At 43.4% G+C, this 25,315-nt stretch overlaps 1 protein-coding gene across 1 annotated transcript in view; it reads right to left on the reverse strand.

Moving 5' to 3' along the window:
- LYST (lysosomal trafficking regulator) overlaps positions 1-25,315 on the reverse strand; it is a 144,935-nt gene that overhangs the window by 62,564 nt on the left and 57,056 nt on the right. The window contains exons 18-29 of the mRNA XM_032490549.1: positions 23,532-23,777; positions 21,322-21,495; positions 20,259-20,408; positions 16,766-16,903; positions 13,033-13,231; positions 10,655-10,786; positions 7,443-8,067; positions 6,577-6,754; positions 4,474-4,643; positions 2,836-3,066; positions 845-1,011; positions 22-171 (exon numbers count right to left, since the gene is read on the reverse strand). Coding sequence (XP_032346440.1) covers positions 22-171; positions 845-1,011; positions 2,836-3,066; positions 4,474-4,643; positions 6,577-6,754; positions 7,443-8,067; positions 10,655-10,786; positions 13,033-13,231; positions 16,766-16,903; positions 20,259-20,408; positions 21,322-21,495; positions 23,532-23,777 — 2,560 coding nt within the window. The remainder of the gene's footprint in view (positions 1-21; positions 172-844; positions 1,012-2,835; positions 3,067-4,473; positions 4,644-6,576; positions 6,755-7,442; positions 8,068-10,654; positions 10,787-13,032; positions 13,232-16,765; positions 16,904-20,258; positions 20,409-21,321; positions 21,496-23,531; positions 23,778-25,315) is intronic.

Raw genomic sequence — 25,315 nt, forward strand, 5'->3', positions numbered from 1 at the left:
AAAATGTGATTTCGTGCTCACCAGCAATGCTCCTTCGCTTCTGCAACACTGCATGGTGGGGAGAAGGCGACTGGCACGAGTCTGTAAGGCTGTCAGGGTCATGGTTTGCGGTGGTCTTTATAAACTCCATAGCCGCCTGGAGAACTCTAAACTGCAGTGCGACAGCCATATCTAGGAACAGAAGACACTAGAATGTTTTCAAGCTATGTGGTTGTTAATTTTTTTACTGAATTGATTTTTATATTTATGCAATATCTAAACTGTCAATAGTTTATTACTAGACATAAATTTTAAAAAATTTGATCAACGTGGGTCCTTGATGGTAAAAACATTTAACTGTTCTTAAAAACAATTCTAAAGCAAATTTCCAAATGATCACTACAAAAAATTCAATGGAAAAAACTAGCTCACAAATTGATTTCATTCTATGTAATTGTTTCAAAGAACAGGATTTTTAACATATGAGGCAAAAGTTTAACCAGAAATCCTCACATTTTTCTGCCCCATATTCACTTTAATATTTGCCATTAAAGAAAACTAAAGGGTATTATTATTCAGCATATGTCTTTTGATTCTACTTGTAAGAAAAATCAGCAGCTTCCTTGAATAATGTGTTGCCAGCTACTAATTACATCAAGGAATCACTTTCTTATTTTTGCCACTTAAGGCTTCTTTTCAAAGCTGGTAAACAAAGGACAGGATGAACTTTTAGTAAAACAGTTTCTCTAACCCACTCTCTACACGGAAGCCGGAGAAAGAGGATTAAGTTCTAATAATAACATTTTTGGCTGTTACACAACTCCCCCCGCCCCAGCCGCCAAATCCATCAAAATTAAAGTCTTACTTTGTGTCCTCTTGTTTTTGCTATTTTGAAGATATCCAAGCAGTACAATGAGGTCTTCAATAACTCTGAAATACTGTGAGCCCGAGGAACTGCAAGCGTGGATTGTAACCGCTATGAGGAGCTGCTGTATGTCACAAGCCAGCAGTCTGTGTTCATTCGAAGGAACGCTACAGAAAAAGGACACATAACGTAAGGCGAAAAGAACTGGTCTAAACTCCTGCCCACCAGCACTGGCTCCCCGGCGCGTTCCCTCGGTGTGCATCCTGCGTACTCAATGGCGGGTCCCTGACCCACACGCCAGGAGCAGACAGGAGACGACACACTTGACTCCTGTCACAGCCGGGCTTGGAGAGGGCTCGACAGGTGACCAGGTGACTGTGAATGGTAAACGGCGTAAGTGTAACAAGAGGTGAACACAAGACGCTGAGGGAGTGTACAGGCATCCGCGCCATGCTGAACGGGAAGATTCTGGGGGCACCAACGGGGATGTTCTGAGAAGGCTTCTCAGGGATGGTGACTTTGACTCAATCAACCTCTCTGAGTCTCACTTACACAAATTATAGTTATTTTAAGGATTAAGTGAGATAATAGATTTGAACATATATTAATCACTTATAAATACCTAATAAATATGAATTAGTTACTTCTGTCCCTCAATTTTTAACCTTATTTATAAAATCTACTTCAGTTGTGACATTAAGCCTCTCCATTTACTTTACCAAAATCAAGCAAGAGTTGGGAATTTGAAATTCGTAGATACTGACAGTCACATGCAGAACAGATAAAAAGATCATACTGTATAGCACAGGGAAATATATACAAGATCTTGTGGTAGCTCACAGTGAAAAAGATGTGGCAATGAATATATGTGTGTTCATGTATAACTGAAAAATCGTGCTCTACACTGGAATTTGACACAACATTGTAACCTGACTATAACTTAATTAAAAAAAAATCAGGTTAGAGTTAGAAATGGTAACTGCTTTGAGCCAATTAGCAGAGCAGCACACAGGGGCACTGAGTAAGTACAGTTTATTCAAAACAGCACAGCAACAAACTGCTCTCAGGAGCAGCCTGCAGCACTCCTCCTAAGCTCTGCCAGCATCGCGCCCTGTGCTGTCATCAAGGCTAAACGTCTGGAGGAAGCATAACACTTGGCACTTCTTTGTATTTCTCATACGCCTAGCACCCGGATCCTAAATAAAACAGGTGTCCAATAAAAATTAAACTGAGATAAGCACAAGGAGTCCTCTCTCGTACCCAGAGAGCCTCCTTGGCCCAGAGAATTACCAAGGTTATGATCCGTCTTCTCTGCAGAAATGTATTAAACATCTAATGCTTTAATGAGCAGTAAGATGATGCTTCTGGAGATTTGTGTCTTAACAATATGCCAGTAAGAATGCTATGCTGTACATCATAAATGCAGACACTAAAGGCACAAAAATTCAAATAAAAATATTAATCTACTAACATATTTTATAAAGCTGTTAATCAATTTGGAGGGCAGTCTTTGCTGATGTACTTTGGTCATTAGAAATTAATTTATGGCAACAGGACACGTGTGCTGAACGTGGGCAGCACCGTGACTTCAGAGCACAGGCCTCTGTGGCGAGGCAGACTCGGTCTCCAGGTCTCTGCCTGCTGCGTGATCACCAGCAAGCCGCTGGGTCTCTCTCACCCTCAGTCTCCTGCTCCTGATGGAGGGGGTCATTTTTGTAAGACTACAGTGGGAGCCTGGTAAATACATTTCAGCTTGTCTTTAGGTCCTAAATACCTAAAAGTACGTCATATAAACACCTTTTTAAAAAACCTTATTGAAAACAGTAGAAAACAGGCCCCCCTCATTCAATTTAATTTAATTCTATCAGTTTTGGAGAAAAGAAATTCTCTGAGTTTTCTGACATGTCAGACGCTTTCATGTAACCTGCTCAAGTTTTCCCCTTTCCAAAGTTTTCATCAGAAGCAGTTTTCAATAATGACGAAAAACTTACTTCTTCTCTAACCCGTTCAGGGCCGCCACCGTGTTACACAACACGTAGAGGAGCCCATTATCCAGCAGCATGTCCGCCACCTTGGAGCAAGAATTCAGGATTTGCAGAAGCAGCAGGAGAGCGTTATGCAAGAGCACGTTGTCATACAAGGAGGTCTCTATCAGCCCCAGCACAGGGATGACGGACCACTTCTGAAAAAGATCTATGTTTTTCACATCTTCCAGATCAAACCTATAATAAATAACACACAGTGAAAACCACATTACGAACAATTAACCATGAAATAAAGAAAACTAATTGCAATATGGGCCGTTTGGCTGACCTGATTTTGAAGCTATGAAACATAAGTTAGGGTAGCAAGGATCCTTAACCTTTTTTTAGCTCACAGACCCTTCCAATAATAAGATTAAAGATGTTGCTAAAACTGTCCCAAGGTGAATACGCCAACATTCAAATGAAACATGCATATAATTTCGTGGTTTTAATTGACTCACTTTAATTTGTCCACGAACCCCTTAGGTACCCAAAGAACTCCTGCTTCAGGGGTCTACATTACAGGTGCAGAGAAAAACAAATCATTCAAGTGTTTGATACCTCATTTCCCTCATCTGTCACTATGTGTGCTGATAAGTGCTCTACCTTCTTCTCGAGGCTGTTGTGAGAATCACATGAGATAATGCAGAGCTGCTTTGAAAGAGGCAACAGCTGTACATGGATGAAAAGTGTCACTGCTGCAGGTAACAAGTCAACTGATCACGGTCGGAGCTGCCCACTTACAAATAAGCAGGAGACACTTAATAATAATAAAAAGACACACATTCCCCTCCATCATAGACAGAAATAATCATTTAACTTTTCTGCCTAACTTTTGGCTTGGGAGAAAACTATTCTTCATTTTCTGTACGTATTGGCTAATCCCTCAGCATTACACCAGGGTCAAAGCTCAGTCACCAGTGCGCCAGAATCCCAGGGGAGGCACGGGCTCTTCTCCCGCAACCTGAGGCTCTAACCGGAGTGAGGAGCTTCCCTAGGGGCCACTCATGGAATCTGCTGCTGAGCATACAGGGGCCACCTTTCTTTTCAGTTAACCTTCTCAGGTTAGCACTATATGCCAGATCTTTTTTTTTTTAATTAAATTAAATTTTTTTAATTGAAGTATAGTCAGTTTACAATGTTGTGTCAATTCCTGGTGCACAGCATCATGTTTCAGTCATACATATACATACATACACTTCCATATTCTTTTTCAGTATAGGTTTCTACAAGGTATTGAGTATAGTTTCCCTGTGCTGTCCAGTAGGACCTTGTTGTTTATCTATTTTATATACAGTAGTTCATATCTGCAAATCCCAAACTTCCAATTTACCCCTTCCCACCCCCTTTCTCCCCATATGCCAAATCTTAACCATCACCTTCTTTCACTTCTTTCTTTCTAGTTCCTAGCTAGTGAATGAAATGCAAAGGAAGAAGTTATATTAGAAAGAATATCAAATGGAAAATAATACATTGATTCACCTAGAAAATGACTTTTAGCAGATTTTTTTAAGTGACCAAATAATTTTGTTAGAAGTCAGTTTAATAAATTTTACATTTAAGACAACGGATCCCAAATTATGATGGATGGAAGGACCCACTTACTCTTCATCAAGGCCAATGCGTCGGCCAAAGAACATTTCGATGAAGCATTCTAACAATTCCTGAGTTCCCCGATGAAGATACAACTGGTTTGCTAGCAAGGAAAAGCCACGATTCTTCAGAAATTTATCTTTTTGTTCCTTAGATGCTCTATTAAAATATGCATGCAGTAGCTAAGGAAAAAAATTAAGACAATTTAGATAACGTATGAAAATTCTGTATGACATAAACAAATTAGACACTGTATTACACGTGTAGTTGGAAATTACTGTTTAATTTCATTCAGAACATAGAAAGCTGAAAGGAGATGCCACCTCCACAGCAAAACAGAAATAAACCTTGTCCCTGACTATGCCGGAATGCTGACGACGACGGTCCTGGAGCTCTTGGCACACCTGTGAGGGGAAACCAGCTTTTTAGCTAAGCATGGACACCTAGTAGACTGGCAGTCTTGGTCGAGTACAGTAGAGTATCTGTGCCTAACTTTGATTCTGAAGCAAGAAAAATCAGTCAACACTGTATTATGCTTTCTCTGAAAACATACATATATCCTAGATGTCTGGTTTTCAGACTTCTGGCCGACTGTTTATCCTGGGCATCGGCCTACATTTCCACCCTTCCTCAGCATGTGAAATGCAGCACGGGTACAACCAAAGTAACCGTTTTTCCCTTCCAGACTCACTGCTTCCATGGCTCTGATCTCAGACACAGAAGCACCCGGCACCTAGACTGTAAGTTCAGCCTCGCTTCTGGCTCTCCTCGTCCTGATTTCCCACCTGTAACTATGAAGGCATCTCTCCTCCATCCCAGTTAACATCTCTCAACTCCTGCCTGTCTTCGACTCCCCGCCTCCCGGGTCAGGAAGGCATCACTTCTCCCCTAGACTCCTGTGCTAGCCGAGAGCCGACAACTTCCATGTCTCTCTCCCTGCCATCACTCTCTCACAGTGGTGACAGGCTCCTGTTCCCAAAACACACACCCATGTACTGCCCTACTTAAAAAGCTTTCTAAGTTCACGGCATTAAACAAAAATACACCTTGTGCATGAATCCGTCCCTGGTTCCCCCACGAGAATGAACTGCTTTCCCTACGCTCCCATGCTTCTCTGTTAACACTCCCACCGAAGCACTCGTCACAGAAACCCTTACATTTTACTTAGCTGGGTACATGTCTCCCTCCCCGATTAGACTATAAACGCTTGAATGCAGGGGCTTATATTATTTCCCTTTATATCCCACATAGCAACAAGCCCAGTGTTTTGCATAATGACATGGAAGCTAAGTAAATACTGGGTTGAACTGCAAGGGATTAAACAATACCCTACATCAAGACAAACTAGAAAATGAGAATCTTTAAAAGGCCATTTCAATATTATGTCATTTTCTAATGAAAACTATTCATATTAAACATTTATTCATTCAACAATATACTTAGGACCTTTTATATATTAGACACAAGACTCTTACTCTCAGAGTTTATATTTCAGTGTGGGAGATTAAAATAACAAGTACACAAATAACTTAAGAGATAATTACAAGACATGGCTAGGATGCTACTACAGAATAAACGAGGAGTAGGGCCAGAAGGAAGCCGTTCTGCGAGGTGGTCAGGGAAAGCCTCTTTGAGAAGGTGACACCGAGGCTGAAACCTGAAGTAAATGTCTAAGATTTGATGACACTACACTGCAGAAGAGGTTCCTAATGAACTATGTGTTCCTTGCAATCAGTAGACTGCAAAAAACACATTGACATGAGTTGGAGGGGTAGGTATAGCTCAGTGGTAGAGCACATGCTTAGCATGCACGAGGTCCTGGGCTCAATCCCCAGTCCCTCTATTAGATAAATATAATAAAAAATTAAGTATATGGTTCAGTAATTTAAAAAACAAAAACAAAAGAACACGTTGATCTGAATCAATATACGGAGGAGAGCTGAACTGGATGATACTCCATATAAAAGCATGAGTAAAAGGTAACAAACTGTATCAGCTCATTAGGGTTAAGAATAAAAAAGCTTTAGGTCTATTTTAAAATGTATATCCAAATTTTAAGTTACACATATATTTATTTTTCCAAATTAAAACAACATATTTAGGAGCTGCCCTTACTTTAATAACTCCTCGCTGTATGGCAGGTGACGGGTGGTTAACGAGGACTAAGAGCGTGTCTGCTTGAATGAGCTTGTCCATCACGTCTTCCAGCATGGCGTCAGGCAGGATAAGAAGGACCCCGCTCAAGAGTTCGTACAGCCCACAGCATATGGGGACCAGGCAGTCTTCAGTCGCACTGGAACAGAGACCCCAAGAGCTTGCCTGACACAGTGCCGGGGAGGAAAGCAGCGCACTGCGATCCCGAGAGCCATGACGAGCGGCAGTAATTTTAACACGTGAAACAGAAGTCTGTAAGGTTTAAAGAGATGCTGCCTGACTTAGCTGTGATTAACAAGGCTGCCACCACTTTCTATCACCGGTCCTTTTTAGGTACAGTTGACTAAGCAGTAGTCTGTCCTACCTCTGTGATTTCCACGAGCCACGAGTGTTATTTAACTAAAGCTAAATAAAAATGCAGCTGCCCAGCTGCACATGTAGGCGCATGTGCCGACCCCAGGGGGCGGCACAGGCGAGCATTCCCATCACTGCAGTCTCACTGACAGTGCTGGTGGAGATGCTTTTGGAAGGAATAAAAAATCGTGTAATTTTCCTAAACTGAAGAGTCTGTCTCTAATAACCATATGGAATTAAACGAACCACAGATGTTTTTTCCTTCAAGAACTATCTATGGTTTAGCCTTTGGTTAAAAGTGGAATTCTGCATCACTCAGTATTAAAATGAGGAGGGAGGGACCTTTGTTATCAACACACATGCTGTATTTAAGAGGTTATGCAATAAAGCCGCTTCTACAAGCACGGAGGTTCATCCCAGTGCAGTAAAGGGCGGTGGGGGGGGGGGAGTTGCGCATAAGAACACGTGAGCACCTGTGAGCGCCTGCGGCCCGGCGGCCCAGGGGCTCGCAGCGGAGAGGAAAGGCAAAGTTGTCCCAGTCCTCGGCGCTCCTGTCGGCCAGGCTGGGCCAGCGGCCCAGGGCGGCAGCTCCGTGCTGTGACGGGAAGGCCAGCCCGAGGCTTGCGACGGTGCTGTGGCTGCGCTGGAACGAGGCCAGCCCCCTCAGGTGATCGGGCCGGCGCGGGCAGGGCTCGTCCCCGGGACCGGCGTCCTCGGATCCGGGCTCCGCGCCCGGCTCTTTCTGACCGACCCTGGCTGCAGGAAGCGCCGCCGTTCCCGGGACGCCAGGGACAGGGGCCTGGGCTGGCAGGGCGGCCTCCGCCTCGCAGACCGTTTTCGCAGACTCGCAGCTGCTGAGGAAGGCATCTTCCCCGCCTCTCCTCAGCGTCTCGGAGCTCCCCAGCGGACTCTGCTTCTCTGGCCAGGAAGCCACGTAACTGTCCACGACCCTCTGCAACCCCTCGATGCTGCCCCCCACACTTCCGGGCAGCTTCCGTGGCCATGTCCGAGGTGAGGAGGTAGGGAAGGCCGGCAGGCTTCGGGAACGCGGCATGGGGGCAGCCGCCTGCTGCGGGAGAGCCCTGCCGGAGCCGCTTCCTGGCGGGAGCAGACAGGAAAAGGCACTTAAACATCCGCCCGGTGGGGCCACTGCTGCACAGTCACCGCCGCAGCAAGAACCCCCCCTCGTAGTGACGGGAAAGAATCCCTACAGGTTAGCGTTCCCGGTAACTAGTGCTTAACATTCTTAAAACTAGTTTTTCTTTTAACTACTTGTTATTAAAATCTTCCAAAAATACAGGTCTTCTCCTGTCTCCTTAACAAAATACAGTACTGCCTCAATGATCGAAAGTCGTAGGATTAATGGTTCTACCGAAGTGAAATTCAATGAACTGAGTGAAGCGTAGTTCGCCATGGCGAGCGGTCTCCAGGCCGCAGATGGACGCAGGGGGAAGAGTGTGCGCTCTGCAACTAGACACCCCTGGCTGCTCAGGTGGCCTCCAGTGAGTCATTTAATTATGTGAGTGCTAGTCTCTGCAAGTGTAAAAAGAGCGTTCAGAATTTCGACTCTGCAAGGTTGCTCTAAGGATTACGTGAGGTCACATTTGTGATGCAAAGCACAGACTGCCTGCCGTAGGACAGGTGCTCAAGAATAGGCAGCAAGAACGGTCGTGCCTGGTGTTGCTATTACTGGACCAAACGGCCCTAGACCGTTCTCTCACTCCTCCAGGTCGTCTTCTTCTTCTTCTTTTTTTTTCTTCAATTTTTTGGGGGGAGGGGTAATTAGGTTTATTTATTTATTTAATGGAGGTACCAGGGATTGAACCCAGGACCTTGTGCATGCTAGAAAGACTCTACTACTGAGCTGTACACCCCCCTCCCCACTCCTCCAATTTTGCAGTCACTTTTTGCTCTGTTAGCGAGAAGAAAACGTTTTTTCTCTTCTTGCTACCGCTATCCACTTTGCTGCTTCTTATATTCTAAGTAGGAGGAGACAGAAAAGTCACTCTCCTCCTCAGTGCATGGGCTATAAGTGACTGCCACTCACTGGTGTGGTCTGCGGGCCGGCTGCAGCCCGGGGTCAGCAGCACCTGTGTGACTGTTAGCAATGCGCACTCTCAGGCTCCAGATCTACGGAATCAGAATGGATGAGGCAGGGCCCAGGGATCTGGTCTAATGAGCCCTCCAGGCAAGTTTTCGGCAGGCTAAAACAGAGGCACTGAGACAGAGTAAACAAGAACCAAATGAACTGCTTAGAGCACAGGCTTTGTGATAATAAAGCAGCTCCACAGCTCAGAAGTTTTCCTACTTATTTCGGGACTTTGGCTGGAGGAATAAGGCTGCTGAAAAGATTCTGTTCAAACGACCTGGAAACAACGGGGGCATGAATGTACTTGAAAATGTTTCAGAGTGATGCACGACTATTTTAAAAATAACACTTCCTATTAAATTCCAAATAAAACTAATTAAACATAGCCTTAAAATATTCAAACAAAAGGCCATAAAATGTGCTAGAGAATAATTGAAACACTTTGGAGATAAACACCCAGATATCCTGTCCTTTCTCGCCATCTCTCTATCTTACCAGCACTAGTTAGTTAATCATCTGTATCAGAGCTACAGACAAGACTAGGTGGGACTGACAACGAAAGGAATGTCTCAGTATGGAAGGGGACAGCAGTCAGGAGAGGAAAAGACACACAGTCAGTTCACAACCAGGAGATGTGCACCTGTTTTTTCTCTATAAAGATAGAAATGAGGTAGTCTGTTAAGATAAACCAAGAAGAGAGGAGCGTACTATTAGCTTAAAGACTTGAATATACTTGCTACGGAAAAAGAGGGAATTGATTCTGAACATACAGAAAAATTACAGGGCAGCATTAAAGGGCCTACTACAGTTGCAGACCCTCCTACAGGTGCAGGAGTTCTCAGCAGGCGACTTTCTTGAGCAGCTTTCAGCAGTGTGAGGAAGGTTAGAGTGAGGAAAGGTTAGGGTTTTTCAGGTCAAGAGTGCCTTAAAGGCCAAGGGGACAAGGAAAATGAAGAAATAAAATTATTGGCTAATGGGGTCTAGGCTGGAGGGGAAAAGGGAAGGGGGAAACTGGGATGATGACAAAGAAACTGGAGAGACAGGAGGGTGTCATCAGGGAGTGGGACACTGGAGGTTCAGAGGTGAGAAGTGTGTTCGGATGCCGTCCAAGGTCAAGGCAAACATACTGGTCAATAAGTAGAGGGAAAGGTCCCCAGAGTCAAGGGACATGAGGCCAGAGTGTGCATGGCTGTCCACATGGCAAGTGACGCTGTCTAGAATGACTTCAGGTAGAAAGGAGACAGTGAGCCAAACAAAGCTTTTGGAGAAAATGGGAAAATAAATCAGAAGCTTAATGAAAGCCAAATGACTATGACCAAAAGGGACAGAGAGTTCCAGAGCAAGAGAGCAGGAGCCTCACCCATCTCCTAAGTTCTCCTGAGCCTTTCTTGTGGTTTGGAGTGTGAGTTGCTGGTACCAGAAAGTAGCAAAACGGATTCCTTAAACATGCTCTATAGTTTTTAAGTTTAGCCTTCCGTTTACTTAGTCTGAATAGCAGGTTGACTATGCTGCTAAAACATGCACAATTTATCTATTAATACCCAGAATTAGTTATACTTTCACTATTGGGTTTTTATTTTTTAATTTTTTTCTTACCTTCGGGTGGTGAAGCAGTAAAAGCAGATGGGCTTATGACCATCAGTCCAGGGCTGGTAACAGACCTCCCTCCACTGCCAGAGCGCCTCTGGTACACGATTGACTGTACTTTCTCCTGAAAGATCTTGCCATCTAGGATCAAAACAGTTTGAGAGAATTTTTAAAAAGTATAAAACAAAAATGTAACTTTAAAAGCAAATCATCAAATGCAAATGTTTCTAAAAAGAAGTGCAAAGCAGACACCCGTGGCACACCCTGTACGCGAGCGCGCCCCGCAAGTCCTGCCCAGGCTCTCTGACTGCGCCTAGCCACTGCGGCCTCTGCTGCTTTGCAGGCCCTTGGTGCCTGCAGTCACTGCTGTGCCTCAGCAGCCTGACGCTTCACCTTGTATCTGCTAATCTGAGCTCTCCGAGGACCCTGCTCATCTCCACTCCTGGAGGAGAGGGCTGTGACTTATGTTTGAACAAAGGCCCCTTGATGTCCAGTACAACTCCAAAATTGATACCTCCAGCTTAATCTTCCTTTCTGAGCTTCATATACTTGTAAATTCAACTGCTTGATTTCTTAAATGCACCGCAAATGTGCTAAATCTAAGCCTGAGTCATCCTTCTGCCCTGAATTCACTCCCGTTTTGCCCTCTGGTCCCTTTGGTGGATGCACCCATCTCCCATGCAGGAACCAGGAGCCACCCTTGACCACAGCTCTCCTCTATCCATGACTTGTCAGTCTCCGGGTGCTACTGATTGCTGACTTGTGAACTCTTCTCATCCCCAGAGGAGGGCTATAATGCAGGCCCTCTTCACCTGTCACCTGGATTCTTACCAGACTTCTAAATGGTATCCGTGATGGACATCTGGTCATCCTCACCTCCTCAGAGCTACCAGAATTCTCTCCACCAAATGTCAGCCCTGGCTAAAAACCTTCCTGTGGCTCTCTGCTGCCTCCTTACCACCCTGGGCAAAGTCCAAGCTTCTCGTCTAACAGAATCTCCACGCTCTGTCTACACACCCCTTTTCCAGCCTTTTTTCTTACATTACTTCAGCAACATCAAGCTGTTTGCTTTGCCAGGAAGGCCCTTCCCTTCAACTCCCACTCAACCTTTAAGGCTCAGAGCAGGCGCCACCTTGTCCAGGAAATATGCCCTCACCATGCTCTGTGGGACCAGAAGACGGAATACTGACAGCGCCATGCCTTCCATGTGGTATAATGACCTGCCACGTCTCCCTCCCTCTACTGGACTGTGAGCTCCTCAAGGGAGGGGCCACATGTTACTTGTCTTTGCAACCGCCCTGCTACCAGGATCTTGGTTCACTAAATGTTTGTTGAACCCAACACACCTCACATGCTGATAATCCCACTTGGATTTTTACTGTGGCTGAATCACTGTATCACTGATTACATTCCTTAAAACGGCTGCTTCACAACAGTTTCCCGTCTAAGCTTGCGGTCCACTCCCTCCCAGGCGCGCTCTCGCCTGCTTTCTCACCACGGCCCGCTCTCCTCACCCTCTGAGAACCCTGGTTATCCCGCCTGTCCTTCACACCGAGGTTGCTCTTTCTTGTTCCCCCCTCTACACAGCATTGCTGCCAGCAGTTCTGTCCTTAGCTTCCCTTTTCCTTCTGTCTCAGCGCTTTTCTTCAGTGGTCTCGTCTGTTCCCAGAGCTGTAACTCACTTCTGTGCAGGTCGTTTCTCTATACTGAATGTTACTGTAATAATTTACTTACAGCATGTTCCTTGGCTCAAAACAAACACAGCAAAGCAAAATCCTTCAATTATCCCTAACTAGAATACAAGTTCAAACTCTCTGACCTTATAGTCAAGGACTCATTTAATATGACCTTGAGGGGGAAGTAATTGAATGTCCCAAACTGTATTTATGGTATTATTTCTCACTACTCCTTCATAAATCCCCTATACTTAGGTAAAGTTGACTATTCTTTATTTTCTCTTCCTATTTTACCTCCTGTTTAAATCATTCTCTTCACCTGGAATGCTAATTCTCCAATCTACCCATCGAATTTTACCTAAAGTCTTCAATGCCCATGTCAGATACATAATCTATGAGGTCTCTCTCCACAGCTGTCTGATGAAGCCCTCACTCCTCTGACATCTGAGTACTTCTCCTTTTGCATGTACTGGGTACTTACCAGAAATCGTTTCTTACTATAATTATTTGAGTATACATCTCCCCTCACCTCTTGGCGTTTAAGCTCATGTCTGGCTCATTTTAGCTCTCCGCCCTGTCCCAATCCCACTGTGTAATTAGGGCAATTTCTAGCACAGAAACCATTTAATAAATACCCAACAAATGGAGATCAATTGGGAAGAGAAAAACAAAAGTGGAAAAGCCAAGATCTGCAAAGATGATTATACTTACCTATGTGCAAAGAAAAGTAGAAGTTTGTGGGGTTGTGACAAACGTAAGTATTAGTAGGAGGGTGGACTGCTAAAAGGAAATTGAAGATAATTGTCAATAATTCCAAATCTGGAGGAGATCCAAGGACTTCTGCTATAATTTTCACAAATGATCTACAAACCTCGCGGGGCAAGGATGTGAGCTGCCCCTCTTTGTGTTCCTGAAAAAATAAAAATTTTCTTTAGATTTAAAGAGAACTGTCAACTTAACTAACATTTTTCATTTAAGCAAGATATTCCTGTTAAGATAGAAGTGTGTTGGCTTATTACTCTGGTCAGACCATATTTACAACACTGAGTTGCTATTTCTCAGTTCAGGCAATCCTGCTATAAAAATTCACGAACACCAGTGGCCCACATAAATGTCAGCTGCAATTAGTACTAGTAGCACCGCTGGCACCACTTCTGCTCCTACTATGGGTTCAGGAGGGTCAAGTTCTGACGGAGTACTGATCACGTTAATACGGTACGTTCCACTTTACCAAGTTCTTTCTCACAACAGCTCTGAGAGGCTTTATCCTTCATTTCTAGAATATGAAGACCAGAAGTGGTTATATGACTAACTTGCTAAACCACACAGAAAACATGTCAGTTGTGCGTCTGAAACTCAAACCCAGACCTCTTGACTGCCTGGACCAGTGAGACCTGGTAGAATGCCAAGGAATTACTAAAAATAAAGGCGGATATAAATACATTATTTATATTCTCCAATCCCACCTCCCCAGCGGGCAGCAGCCGGCCTCTAGAGCAAGGCCGTGGGGCGTAAACTTCCTCTTCTTTCCTCTCTCTGTCCAAACAGACACTGTGTCTCCACACCCAATCTTCTTCATTTACTCTTGTGCATCGCTGAATCAGAAAACGTAAAACCTAGACGTTAACTGTGAAACAGTTTAGTCTAACTACCTCGGATTTAAGAAGAGAACACCCAGTCTACAAAAGTAAGCAAAAACTCCCTTGTCAAGACCTCACAACTGCCACGGGGCCAAGCCAGGCCGAGAGCACAGGGTTCCCAACTTCCGGGTCTTTGTTATTCCTGCTACAACCACCTGCCTCTTTTCTAAATCATCCCCCGGGTAACTTCCCAACTCTCCTGATTGTCACCTCAATGACTCACTCCTCACCCATCCCAGCCTGATCCACTGACTCCTTACAAATACTCAATGGCAATCTATTTCTTTTCTCTAAAAAATCCTTTAACTTGGCCTGTTGGGAAGTGCTTGCTAACACTTTTTGTCTTTCTCTTGCTGCTGGACTTTTTAATAATCATTTATTCTCACTGCCTCCAATGATCTGCCACACATGCTGCCTAAAGTCCTCAGAAATCTGGTTCCTGCCTTCTTCACTCTACTGAAATCTCATCCGCCACTAAGAATTTCCAAGTTGGTGGCCCTTCATCTGTCCGCACTTTCCTGGAACTTTGTACATCATGTGGCCCTCACTCCTCCGCCTGGGCAGTTCTCTCCCCTCTGCCCACCACTGGCTTTCACTTTGCTGAGCTTCCTGGTTCTTCTTCATCTCTTCAACTACCCACTTTCTGGGGGTGGGGGGTGGAAATTCTTTCTACACCTCTCTCAATAGCTCCTTTTTCCAGTCTCACACCCTGAAAACGGCTGTCTCCTGCGACGCAGACCTCAGCTCTCTCTGCTCCTTCCGCTGCATGTGTTTGTCCTGGAGGGCTCACCTACCCCCGTGGCTCCCCTGTTCATCAATGCTAACAATGTCCGATCTCACTCTCGCCCGTCCCCTCAGCTCCCGCCTGGCACATCGCAGTGCCTGGCGGTCACCGCCCCTGAACGCCCACGGAAACCTCAAGCGCAGAATGTTCCGTTCACGCTCACTCCTCCTCTCTGTGATGATGTGATCATTCTCCTAGTCTCCCAGCTCAAAATGTCCCCTATCCGACTTCTCTTGTGGCTCCTATCTGAGCAGAATTAGGCCCTACTAACCCTGTCTTTACAGTCTCCCCCCTTCCTGTACACGCCCACTTCACAGGCTCTCGAAGCTCAGGTCTTCACGCTGCACTCGTGGACTGATGAACCTGGCCCACACCCAATCTTCTACTGATTTTTTAATCTTCCTCAAATACTCTGAGATACCTGAAAGGCAACGACTAAGTTCACTTCTTTACATACTTCCCTCGATACCTAACATAAAGGTATTCTTAATAAATAGCTGTTAATTCGACAAATAGGCTCTCTGAATGAAGAAGGGTGAAGAAACATACCTTTCACGAAAAGGAATTGATACCTGGATTTTTCTAGCATTTTAATTAATAATATGGAAGTGAAATATATATTGAAAGCTCCAAGTTGATGAGTGCCACTTTTCTGACATGGAAAGAGTGAACAAGAACTTCACACTGTCATATGAATTCACTAAAACTGGCCAACAAGTTTTAAAGTGGATAGACAAGGAGAAAGAAACTGAGTGATACATAAAACATTTGGTGAGCAAGGGGTCTGAGAGGTCACTGTACTGTATCCCTGAAGACAACACTCTAATTTCCCACAGGGGCCAAGAAGGGTATGACATATTTTTGTTTTGTTATTTCAGAATTCATTCATTCAACAAATGCTGACTGCATGCCTATGTGTACTGGGACTACTGTGGAATCAACAGGAAACCTTACCCGTGTCCTCAGGAAGTCCGCAGGGGGAAATAAACCATCAACTCATGAATGAGATACAACTAACAAAATGTGCACGTGCAGAGTGAGAGTAAGGGCAGAGGGAGAAAGCGTGCGTTCCGGGGAAAGGGCGGGGAAGGCTTCTCTCAGGAAGTCAAGTTTACGCTGAGGCATAACGGACGAGCAGGAGCTGGCCAGATCAGAAAGACCATCACCTGTCCTGCCTGTCCTGTGCTGGGAAGCAGGCTCACTTGTTTAGGGAAGAGAAATAAGGCGGGGGCTGCGTGGTTGCAGGTGGGGCTGAAGTGCAGCCGATCACACAAGCCTTCTCACAGAAGTTGTAGGTTTTTAATTTTACCCCAAGAACAGTGAGAAGGCACCAGCGCAACGGGAACAAAGGGATGTCAAATGAAGGCAACGCTACTGATCCCATGGGGCCTCTGGACTCATCCAAGTGGATAAAGACCTAATGTCTGCCTCGGGCAACGAAAACAAGCCGACTTGAAAACGGCCCAATTCACCAACCCCGCTGGAAAGAGGGAATCTGTGAAGGCAGAGAGAACCATTCAACTAGAAGCCAGGCCACAGCACAGGCTCTGCAAAGCGCCTGGTGAAGGTAGGGCCACTTTTTGACATTATATTTGTGATATATTTTCAATATACTAATTCTAGTACATCAAACAGATCTTCAACAAATACACTTATTAAAACAACACATACTTGTACTTGTTATTTAAGGAACATGGAACAAGTTAAAATTTCACTATTGTTGATGTTCAAGTGACTATCAAATTATTATTTTAGCCCAACAGAAAGAAACATCTCAGAAATTCAGTAGCTGTTCTTTTTTCACTGAGTTAGGAATGGTGACAACATAAAGGTCAAGCTACAAGAGGCAGGCGCTGAAAACCTCCGATACTATTCGTTCAAAGAGGGGATCCTGGAGAGAAGGGAACACAGAAAATAACTTCATGGGAAGTCCCACAGAAGTCTGAGTGCATAGCACTGAGCTATTAAACATAAATGACTGCAGGAAATAACTCCAGAAGTAAAGTCACATGAAAAGTACCTGCAAAACCTGACAGGTCAGCAGGAAGTGATGAACCACTCGCGCTTTCAGCAACTGCTTAATGTTAAACACCTGCTGCTGGTGGTCTGCTCGGATGAGGGCTTCCAGGGCTGCCAGCAGGCCTTCCCAGACACCTTGCTGAGGAGACGAACACAGGCCCGTCAGCACACGGTCACCGAAAACCACGCTGCGTGCTTGTTAGAAAGCACGCAATACAGCAGTTTAACACTGCGTGTACACGCAGGGCCAAAGGTTAAATCTGTCTGAAAAAGCAAATCTTAAAAGTTATTCCCAGACTATTATTATTATTATTATTTTTGACAACTGGTCATTTCTAGATACTTATGCTGAATGCAGTATTGCATTAGGTGCTTCATTTAGTACATTAACCTTTCTGCGGCATTAAATGATTCACAATATTTTCAAAAGATAAATTATCTGGGGGATTTATTCACTATAGAGAAACACATTATCAATATTAACTGTTTACAAACAATTTATTTTCAAGAGCATTATTAAAAATGTAAAGACTTCAATGCTACTTTGTGTATACAGCACTTAATCAAATAATTTTAGACCAAACTATACTAAATTGAAAAAAGCTACTGACAGTGTAGAAATTCTCCACTTTTGGATTAATTTACTTTTAAGTCCAAATAATAGAAAACTCTGCACAATTACTAAATGTGCACTTTCAAACAGTAGTTACTATTCTTTTAAGGTTCTTTAAAATGCTTCTCTTATGTTGAATCAATTTTAAATAATAATAGAGAAAAAGGAATCTTATCTAGATAAGTACTATGGGCAGATAACCTTCACTTCATTTTATCACCGCAAATAATCTTTCAACAACGCTGTTAACAAAAAGCAAAACTAACTGGCTCGGGTTGCAGGCCTTGCTGTTTCTCCTGCCCTTGTCTGATGGAAATGTGTAATGAAAGGTCAAGGAGTTCACAGACTCAATCATGCTGTCCTAACCAAGGCCTCTCTTTTCGTAAGACAGGGCCAAAGTGCCCTAAAAGAAAGACATATGAAAACTGGGAGACAGGGCAGCCCAAGTATGAAAACTTTATTTATGCCTGAAGAATAGGAGCAAACGAGAATAGAGCCGAAGCAAACAAACCACCCAAAACAAGAAACAAAACAACTCAGGTAAAAAAATCATTAGGGAAGAAAATCTAATTTCAAGCCCACAGAAGTATTTGTGCATATCGCTTTCAAATTCAACAAAAAATGTTTTGTTTTTAAATTAAACAACCTCAAATTAGCTCTTTGGAAAATTTTCTCTTTGGAAATACTAAGTTAAACAGCTGTCCAACTTTTAATAAGATTTGATCTTCCAATCTATAATTTTATATTTTTACACACGTTTATATTTACACTGCCTTTGATCCAATTTGTTTGCATATACTGTCCATGTTCATTTGTTTCTCTCCTTGCAGCCCTATGTATATTTTTATACATACACATATATGGATTTTTAAAATTCTGAAAGTATTTATTCAGAATGAGAAAAGAAATCATAGCAAAATAGAAAGTTTTAAAAACTGACAAATATCACAAAATGCAGCAAAAGCAATAGTGAGCTGCTTGACACAGCTCTGTGAAGCTTCCCCTGTGTTTCTGGCAGCATGTTCTATGACTGCTTCTTCATATAACAGTAATTTTCTAAAATAATTTTATATAGGGAGAATAGAAAAATAGTTGTCTTTCCTCTAGCACGTTCAAAATTTGTTTTCATTAATCATAGATTAGAAAAGTGTCTTTCAGCTTCACAACTCACCATTGATAATGAGTAAATCAGGGGGAAGCGTTGCCAAATTTGGAAATAACCAACTTTAAAAAAATTCTAAAGGCATACATACCCTTGGGATTGGTCCTCAGTTAGCTGTGCTTATGACAGCGCCGTCCCCTCTAAGCAGCTCTAGGCCCTCCTCCGGCCTGGAGCTAAGGGGGCTCTAGGAACCACACTCTGAAGACCGTGCTCCGCACAGGGCGGAGAGGCAGCAGCCCTACGTCCATTCCCTGCTGCGTCCCCAGGAGCCCCCACCCATGCAGCTGTGGAGATGCTTTGCCTGCACCTAAGACCAAGCCAGGCTCCTTAGCTTTTGCCTGCGGTGAAGCCAGGACTTCACAGCCTTGCCCTGAGTACTGGCCCCTCTATGACTCCCCAGCAACATGGCACCCCTCCTCAGAAGTGTGTCCATTTCCCTCTGGTTGGTCCGACTCTCCACACTCCCTGGCAGGATCCCGTTTCAGAGCTTATGTTAAAGGCAAGTCCCCTTCGAATGAGCCCCAGGTTCTCCAGCCGAAGATCAGCTCTAGCTCTTCCCAGCAGCCCAGTTCTGGTGCTGACCCTCCAGCTCAGCGTTACCCATGGCTGTTCAAACCCTTGCACAGAAAATAATCTCCAGATTCCATTTACATCTAACATTACACTGTAGTAGTAAATTTGTTCTGTTCTCCAGAAGAATGATAAGTGAATATTTAAAAGTACATGCCTCTCTGTACAGCAAAGGAAGCAATCAACAGAGTGAAAAGGTAACCTACAGAACAGGAGAAAATATCTGCAAACCATGTATCAGATAAGGGATCAATATCTAGAATATATAAAGAGCTCCCACAATTCACTAACAAAAGCTCAAATAGCACAACTTGAAAAAGGTCAAAGGACTTGAATAGATATCCCTCCACAGAAGACACAGAAAAGATTAGTAAGTACATGGAAAGACACTCATCCCTAATCAACAGGGAAATGCAAATCAAAACCACAAGCTCTTGCCTCAAACCCTACAGAATAGCCTCTATGAAAAAATAACAATTATTGTCGACAAAGTAGAGAAATTGAAACCCTTGCACAGTGTTGATGGGACTGTAAAATGGTGCCACTCTTATGGAAAACAGTATGGACTTTCCTCAAAAAATTAAAAATAGAACTACTACCTGATTTAGCAATTGTGCTTCTGGGTATACATCTAAAATAACTGAAAATAGGATCTCGAAGAGACCTCTGCACATCCATGTTCACTGCAGAATATCCACAACAGCCAAGATGTGGAAGCAACCTAAGTGCATCCACGGAGGAGGAGATAAAAAGAAGACTGTTGTCTATGCATCCAATGGGGCACTATTCAGTCTTAAAAAAGACAGACTTCTCCTGGCACGCTACAACGCAGATGGACCTGGGGGACATGAGGCTAAGCCAGCAAGCTCGTCACAGAAAGACAACAGAACCATCCTGCTCAAGTGGGCAGTATCTGGTGTGATCAAACTCACAGAAACAGAAAGCAGGACGGGGTAGCCAGGGCCTAGGGGCAGGGGACGTGGGAGCTGCTGTTCAACAGGCAGAGTTTCAGTCAAGCAAGATGAAAAAGTTCCGCGGAGCTCCTGCACAACGCCGTGCACACAGCTGACACTGCACCGTATGCTCACCGACTGCTGAGGGGGTAAACCCATGACAAGCGCTTTTCACTGTTAAAAAAAAAACACGTGCCTCTGCCTTATTCCATATCTTCCAGTCAAGCAGGAGCTCCTCCAGCACTTTAGTGTCTTGGATGATAGCATTAGACTCTGCATCCAACTTAAATTCTCCATTCTCGTTGATGTGAATGATGTCTTCACCACAGCAACCTTCAAGAAGGGTCTATGGGAAAAAGGCATTAACACAAGATGCGTGAATAATCAGTCCAAAAATACAACAGAAATATTCAGCTTTCAATCGTCACAGTCACAACATAAAATTCAAAGGAAAACTAGTGAATGACAACATCTCACAAAGTAGCTTTAATTTGTTTTGCAACACAATTCAAATACTTAGAAAACCCTGAAATTTCAAATACTTATAAATGATTATTTAATTTCAAATATGGGGTAAGATAAACCACATCCTATTTTTATTTTTAAAATTTTTTCAAAAAGTATTCATGCCATAAATATAAGTATCTTGACAGCCTGAAGGGCAGGGGTGCAGGAGCACGAGAGGAGGCGAGGTCTTCGCCTTCATCCTCATACCTTCAGAGACAGACACTTCCACACTGTCACCAAACGCGTTAAGTTAGAAAGGTACTTAAACATATGATGACTGCTGGGTCGTAATAAAAGCTAACACAATATGGCTTTAGGAACCTAGCTCTGTAGCAGCACTGCCTAACGGGACTGGGACAGCACCAGGTATCTGGGGAACTGCGTTCTCTTCCACGACTGCGGGAGCTGAAGCCAACAGCAGTGTCTCCGTGGGTCTCAATTTCACTGACCTACAGAACGAGGGGCCAGCCGAGGAGACACCGCTGGCTCTTGAAGACCTAAAATCTCTAAGTTTCATTTCTTCTTTTAGTCTTCTAAAATGTTTTAAAGGAAATTGAAATGTAATTGTTTAAATGATGAAAAAGACCCAGAAGAGCCTTCATTTGATTAAATACATACTACCGGGTTTCCTTCATTTTCTTCAGGAATAACTGAAACACAAAACTCTACTGGAGACTTCACTGAAGCGGTAAGTACCACTGTGTATGAAACTATTTTCGTATACAGTGAAAATCAACTTTATGAGAACACACCTTTAACATGTGAAAGCCAACAACGCACTTCTGTTTGACCAGCACCTGGTGAATCATGGAAAGCCCATCGCAATTCTCTAATTCACGTATTCTCTGTTGGTTGCACTTGATCAATGAGAGGATAACTCTCAGTGCTAATGCTTGAGTTTCTTCACAGCTACTGAGTTCCACAACCTAAAAAAAAAGTAGATATATTTTTTTCTAATTTGTTGTGATAAAAAATTTAACCTGCGTGTCTATCTATCATTATGTAATATCAATCCATCAGTTTCATTTGAACGCTTGTCTTTTATTGCTGACAGTTTGTTATTATTTAACAACTGTAAAGAAACTAAGAACATAAATTCCATGTTTTTTTGTCGCTTAATTATTCTATAAATTGACTCAAATAACACTGATAACCTTAGAAGTCAGTAGCATTTTATTAGTGATCTGAAATGTCAGCAAAATGCCTCAAATTTTTGATGATTAGTCAGTCAGTCAACAAACAGGCTGTGTGTTATGTGCTGTGGGAGATGAAGTAGCAGGCATGTACCTGCCTCCAGTGCGGCCTGCCGTCTGCTCAAAAGAGAAGACGTCTGTATAAAAGCTATGGACTGTACCTTGTACTTCAAGTCCCCCAGTGCTTTCTGGAAACTACTACATGTAAGAAATACACACCTTCTTCTCATGCAAAAAGCCAAAGGAGAGTGGGACAACATGAATGCCAGGAGAGCACACAAATGCGTCTGACTCCACTCCGCTTGAGCTGGGGAGCCTGCATGGAGCAGACGGCCTGGAACGAGGGTGTCAGCCTAGGAGGTGGGGGTGAAAGGGGCCGGGGGTGAGGCACGGTCAGGAGAGAGGGGAACAGCTAAACCCGGAGGCTCATGGTCCATCCAGGGGGCTGCAGCTGCCGCTCTGGCTGGATGGTGGAGATGAGGCTCAGAAGGCAGCCTACGTGTGTAAGGATTTCAAGGAGACCAAATTTTATTTTTGTAGGAGAGGAAGGACACTGAACAAAGCTTTTAAGTATAAAGATATCCTTTAAAAGTCTTATTTGTAAGATTCTACGTGTATGCAAGATAAAAAATTAACTATTTTCTCTCACATGTAGTCACTGTGTAACAGTAATCATAACACATGTATATTCAATAACTTGATGAAAGAGGAAAAACCAAGGATATACATTTTAAAATTATACAAAGCTATAAAAGTAAATCACAAAATGCTGACGAGAAGATAAATGAAAAGCTTTTAATTTTAAGACACTAGGGTAAAATCTATTCAACTAGATACTAGATGCAAAAAAAAAGTTTAAAAAAGTAAGAGGACGAAAAGAAAGACAGCGTAGAGTACGGTGGGTCAAATGCTCACAAAATGTTTACAAGAACAGTACCACCAATAACGACCACTGACATCTCTCGTTGCAAAATTAATCAAATGTGGTCCCATTAAAGGAAGAAAGCCAGCCAGGGAGACAGCATGATAATGTGGCAGAAGCTACACTTAAGGATAAAGTTCTGAGGCTGAAAGAAGATCAGAAATGCTTTAATTAAACAAGGACACAGAGCACAAGGAAGCAGAAACAATTTGTACCGAAGTGGGCCCATCTGCACCCCTGCTTGGATTGTAGCAATCCCTGAGCTACTGCCTGCCTGCTCTCCATCAGGAAGGACACTGCCCCTGCCCTCAGACGACCAAATAGAACTGATAATTAAACAAGTGTTTCTAAAACAGTACCCATGACAAGAGTCAATCTTTTTATTTCTCCTTCCCTTTTAAAAAGAACATCTCAAATCCGAATAAATTATTTTTGTACTTATTTGTTGCCCTTTGTCTTTGTTCCATGCTTCTGCAAACTTCAAGGGAAAAACAAGTTCCACAAACCTTATTTCAAAGAATACGTTTCTTCTATATTTTTACTATAGTATGCATTTTTTTCTCCATTGGCAATTTTAAGTCTTGTACATTTAACACTTAATTGTTCTAACCATATATCTGGATAACAGAAAACTTCCAAAATCTTCATAAGTTAAAAAGAAATTTTAATCAAAAAATTATCTGTGGCAGAAAGCTTGATGACATCCTAACCATAAACACTATGTACTTTTTTAATCTTTAAGGTTTAATACAGTTGATGTACAGCTTTGTTATCAAAAAGAAATATTAAAATTTCACAATAAAGAAGCAGCTTCTCTTTAGATGAAACTATCACCAGTGATCCTTACCCTCGCAAAGAGAAAAACAAATATGCCAGTTCCACCGATCTCATGCAGAATGCCCTGAACGGTCTTACACTCAGTGGGCCGGAGCGTCTTCAGATGGTGGGGTTCTAATAAGATGCTGTGAACTTCTTTCGAGCTGAAGGGTCTTTGAGAGAGCTGGGTTTTCATTTGACCTTTAAGTCTAATGACTGGCTCATAGATGGTGTACTGAGCAGGACAGTAAGTTGTATACACAACTGAAAGGCTTTCCTGAAACACAAATACTTTCCTTCAGTGACTAAACAAAGTTTAAACAGCAAGCTGTCTAGAAGGAGATGAATATTTCAAAGTGAAAAGACAATCAACAAATCTTTTCTTCTGTTTTAAAAAAGACAGACACTACACTAAACAGAGACGTCTCCCCACAAAGGGAAAGATCAGTTCCATGCAGCAGTGATCAATACATGTAAACGACGGCACGGCTGAGAACATTCCAGCTTTGATCATTTTAGAATAAACATAAAATTACACCTACAATAACTAATAACAACAGCTAAGTCACATACCACACTCACTGCGTACCAGGCACTGTGCTCTGCGTTTATAAATAACAACCAATCTTTACAGCCCTGTGAGATGGGAATTCTGCGTCAAAGCATTCAAATGTATTTCGTCCTGAATTTGCTCATGGGCTGGCTACTGATTTAAACATGACTCTAGATCATTCTACCAGAATTAAATTCCAAACTATTAGCATACCCAACTAAAACTGAATAGAATTTTCAATATTGCTCCCACACAGGGCGTAGTTTTGATCAGAGTCTGGCTGTCAAGTATTCTATTAACTGCTTTAAGAACTATGGTCAACTTTAAATGCAAAATGGACTCTGAGGTGTTCTCAGCGGAGGCAGCTGCAGGAGCTGCGGCTCAGGGAAACCACGCCCTGTGCATTCAGGTCTCGCACAGAAGCCAGTGGGGGCCCTGGGCTTTGATCATTGTCGGCCCGCGGTGATTTAAGCACAGTTTCATCGGGCGTCACCGAGCATCTCTGCACACCGACTGCTGGCTGCACAGCTGACTGCGTGTGACAACGCTGCGTGAAACGAGCCTGCACACCTGCGACAGTCTCCACCAGAAGCCAGGTAAAACTCCTGATGACCCGAAGCAAGCCGCACCTGACCCAGCGCCGTGCCAGGTGGGCGCCATCTCTGCCTGGCAGCCCACTCATGCCTCACCCCAAATTAGGAAGTCAGCCTTAAAAAAACCTGCTTTCTAAGAAGAGTTTTCACGTAGAACCTGTATAATGTTCATTTGTGACCGCTGAATTTCATGACTCATAACCTATATTCTTTTCAGGCAAAATAAAAGGATTAAGAATTTTTTTTGTGAAAACAAATGGATTAACTAAAAACTAGAGAGTTAAAATCATTATCTCTACAAACACTTAGATGCCTGATGCATGGTTCCCAAACAGGAGCAGCAGCACCTGGAAATATGTTAAAAACGCAGACCTACTGAACCGGGAACTCTGGCCCAGCAATCTGTGTGTGGCTCTGACGTGCACTCAGGTTTGAGAACCATGTCACTAAAGCATGTTCTGCCCACGGTGGGACGTTTCGGGGGGCTGACTCTTGGCTGTGCACCATCACCCAGGCACTGGAGAACACTCAGAACCCTAGCCCCCACTCAGCAGGAGTGGATAGCCAAAATGCCCCCACCCCCAACTTTAAGTGCTCTCTAGGGAGAAGAAGATCGTGTGCCTGGAATCAGATCTTTAGTTAAATTCCAGAGGTATCTGTTCTATGTCT

Source organism: Camelus ferus, chromosome 11 (assembly GCF_009834535.1).
Source record: "Camelus ferus isolate YT-003-E chromosome 11, BCGSAC_Cfer_1.0, whole genome shotgun sequence".
Classification (NCBI taxonomy): domain Eukaryota; kingdom Metazoa; phylum Chordata; class Mammalia; order Artiodactyla; family Camelidae; genus Camelus; species Camelus ferus.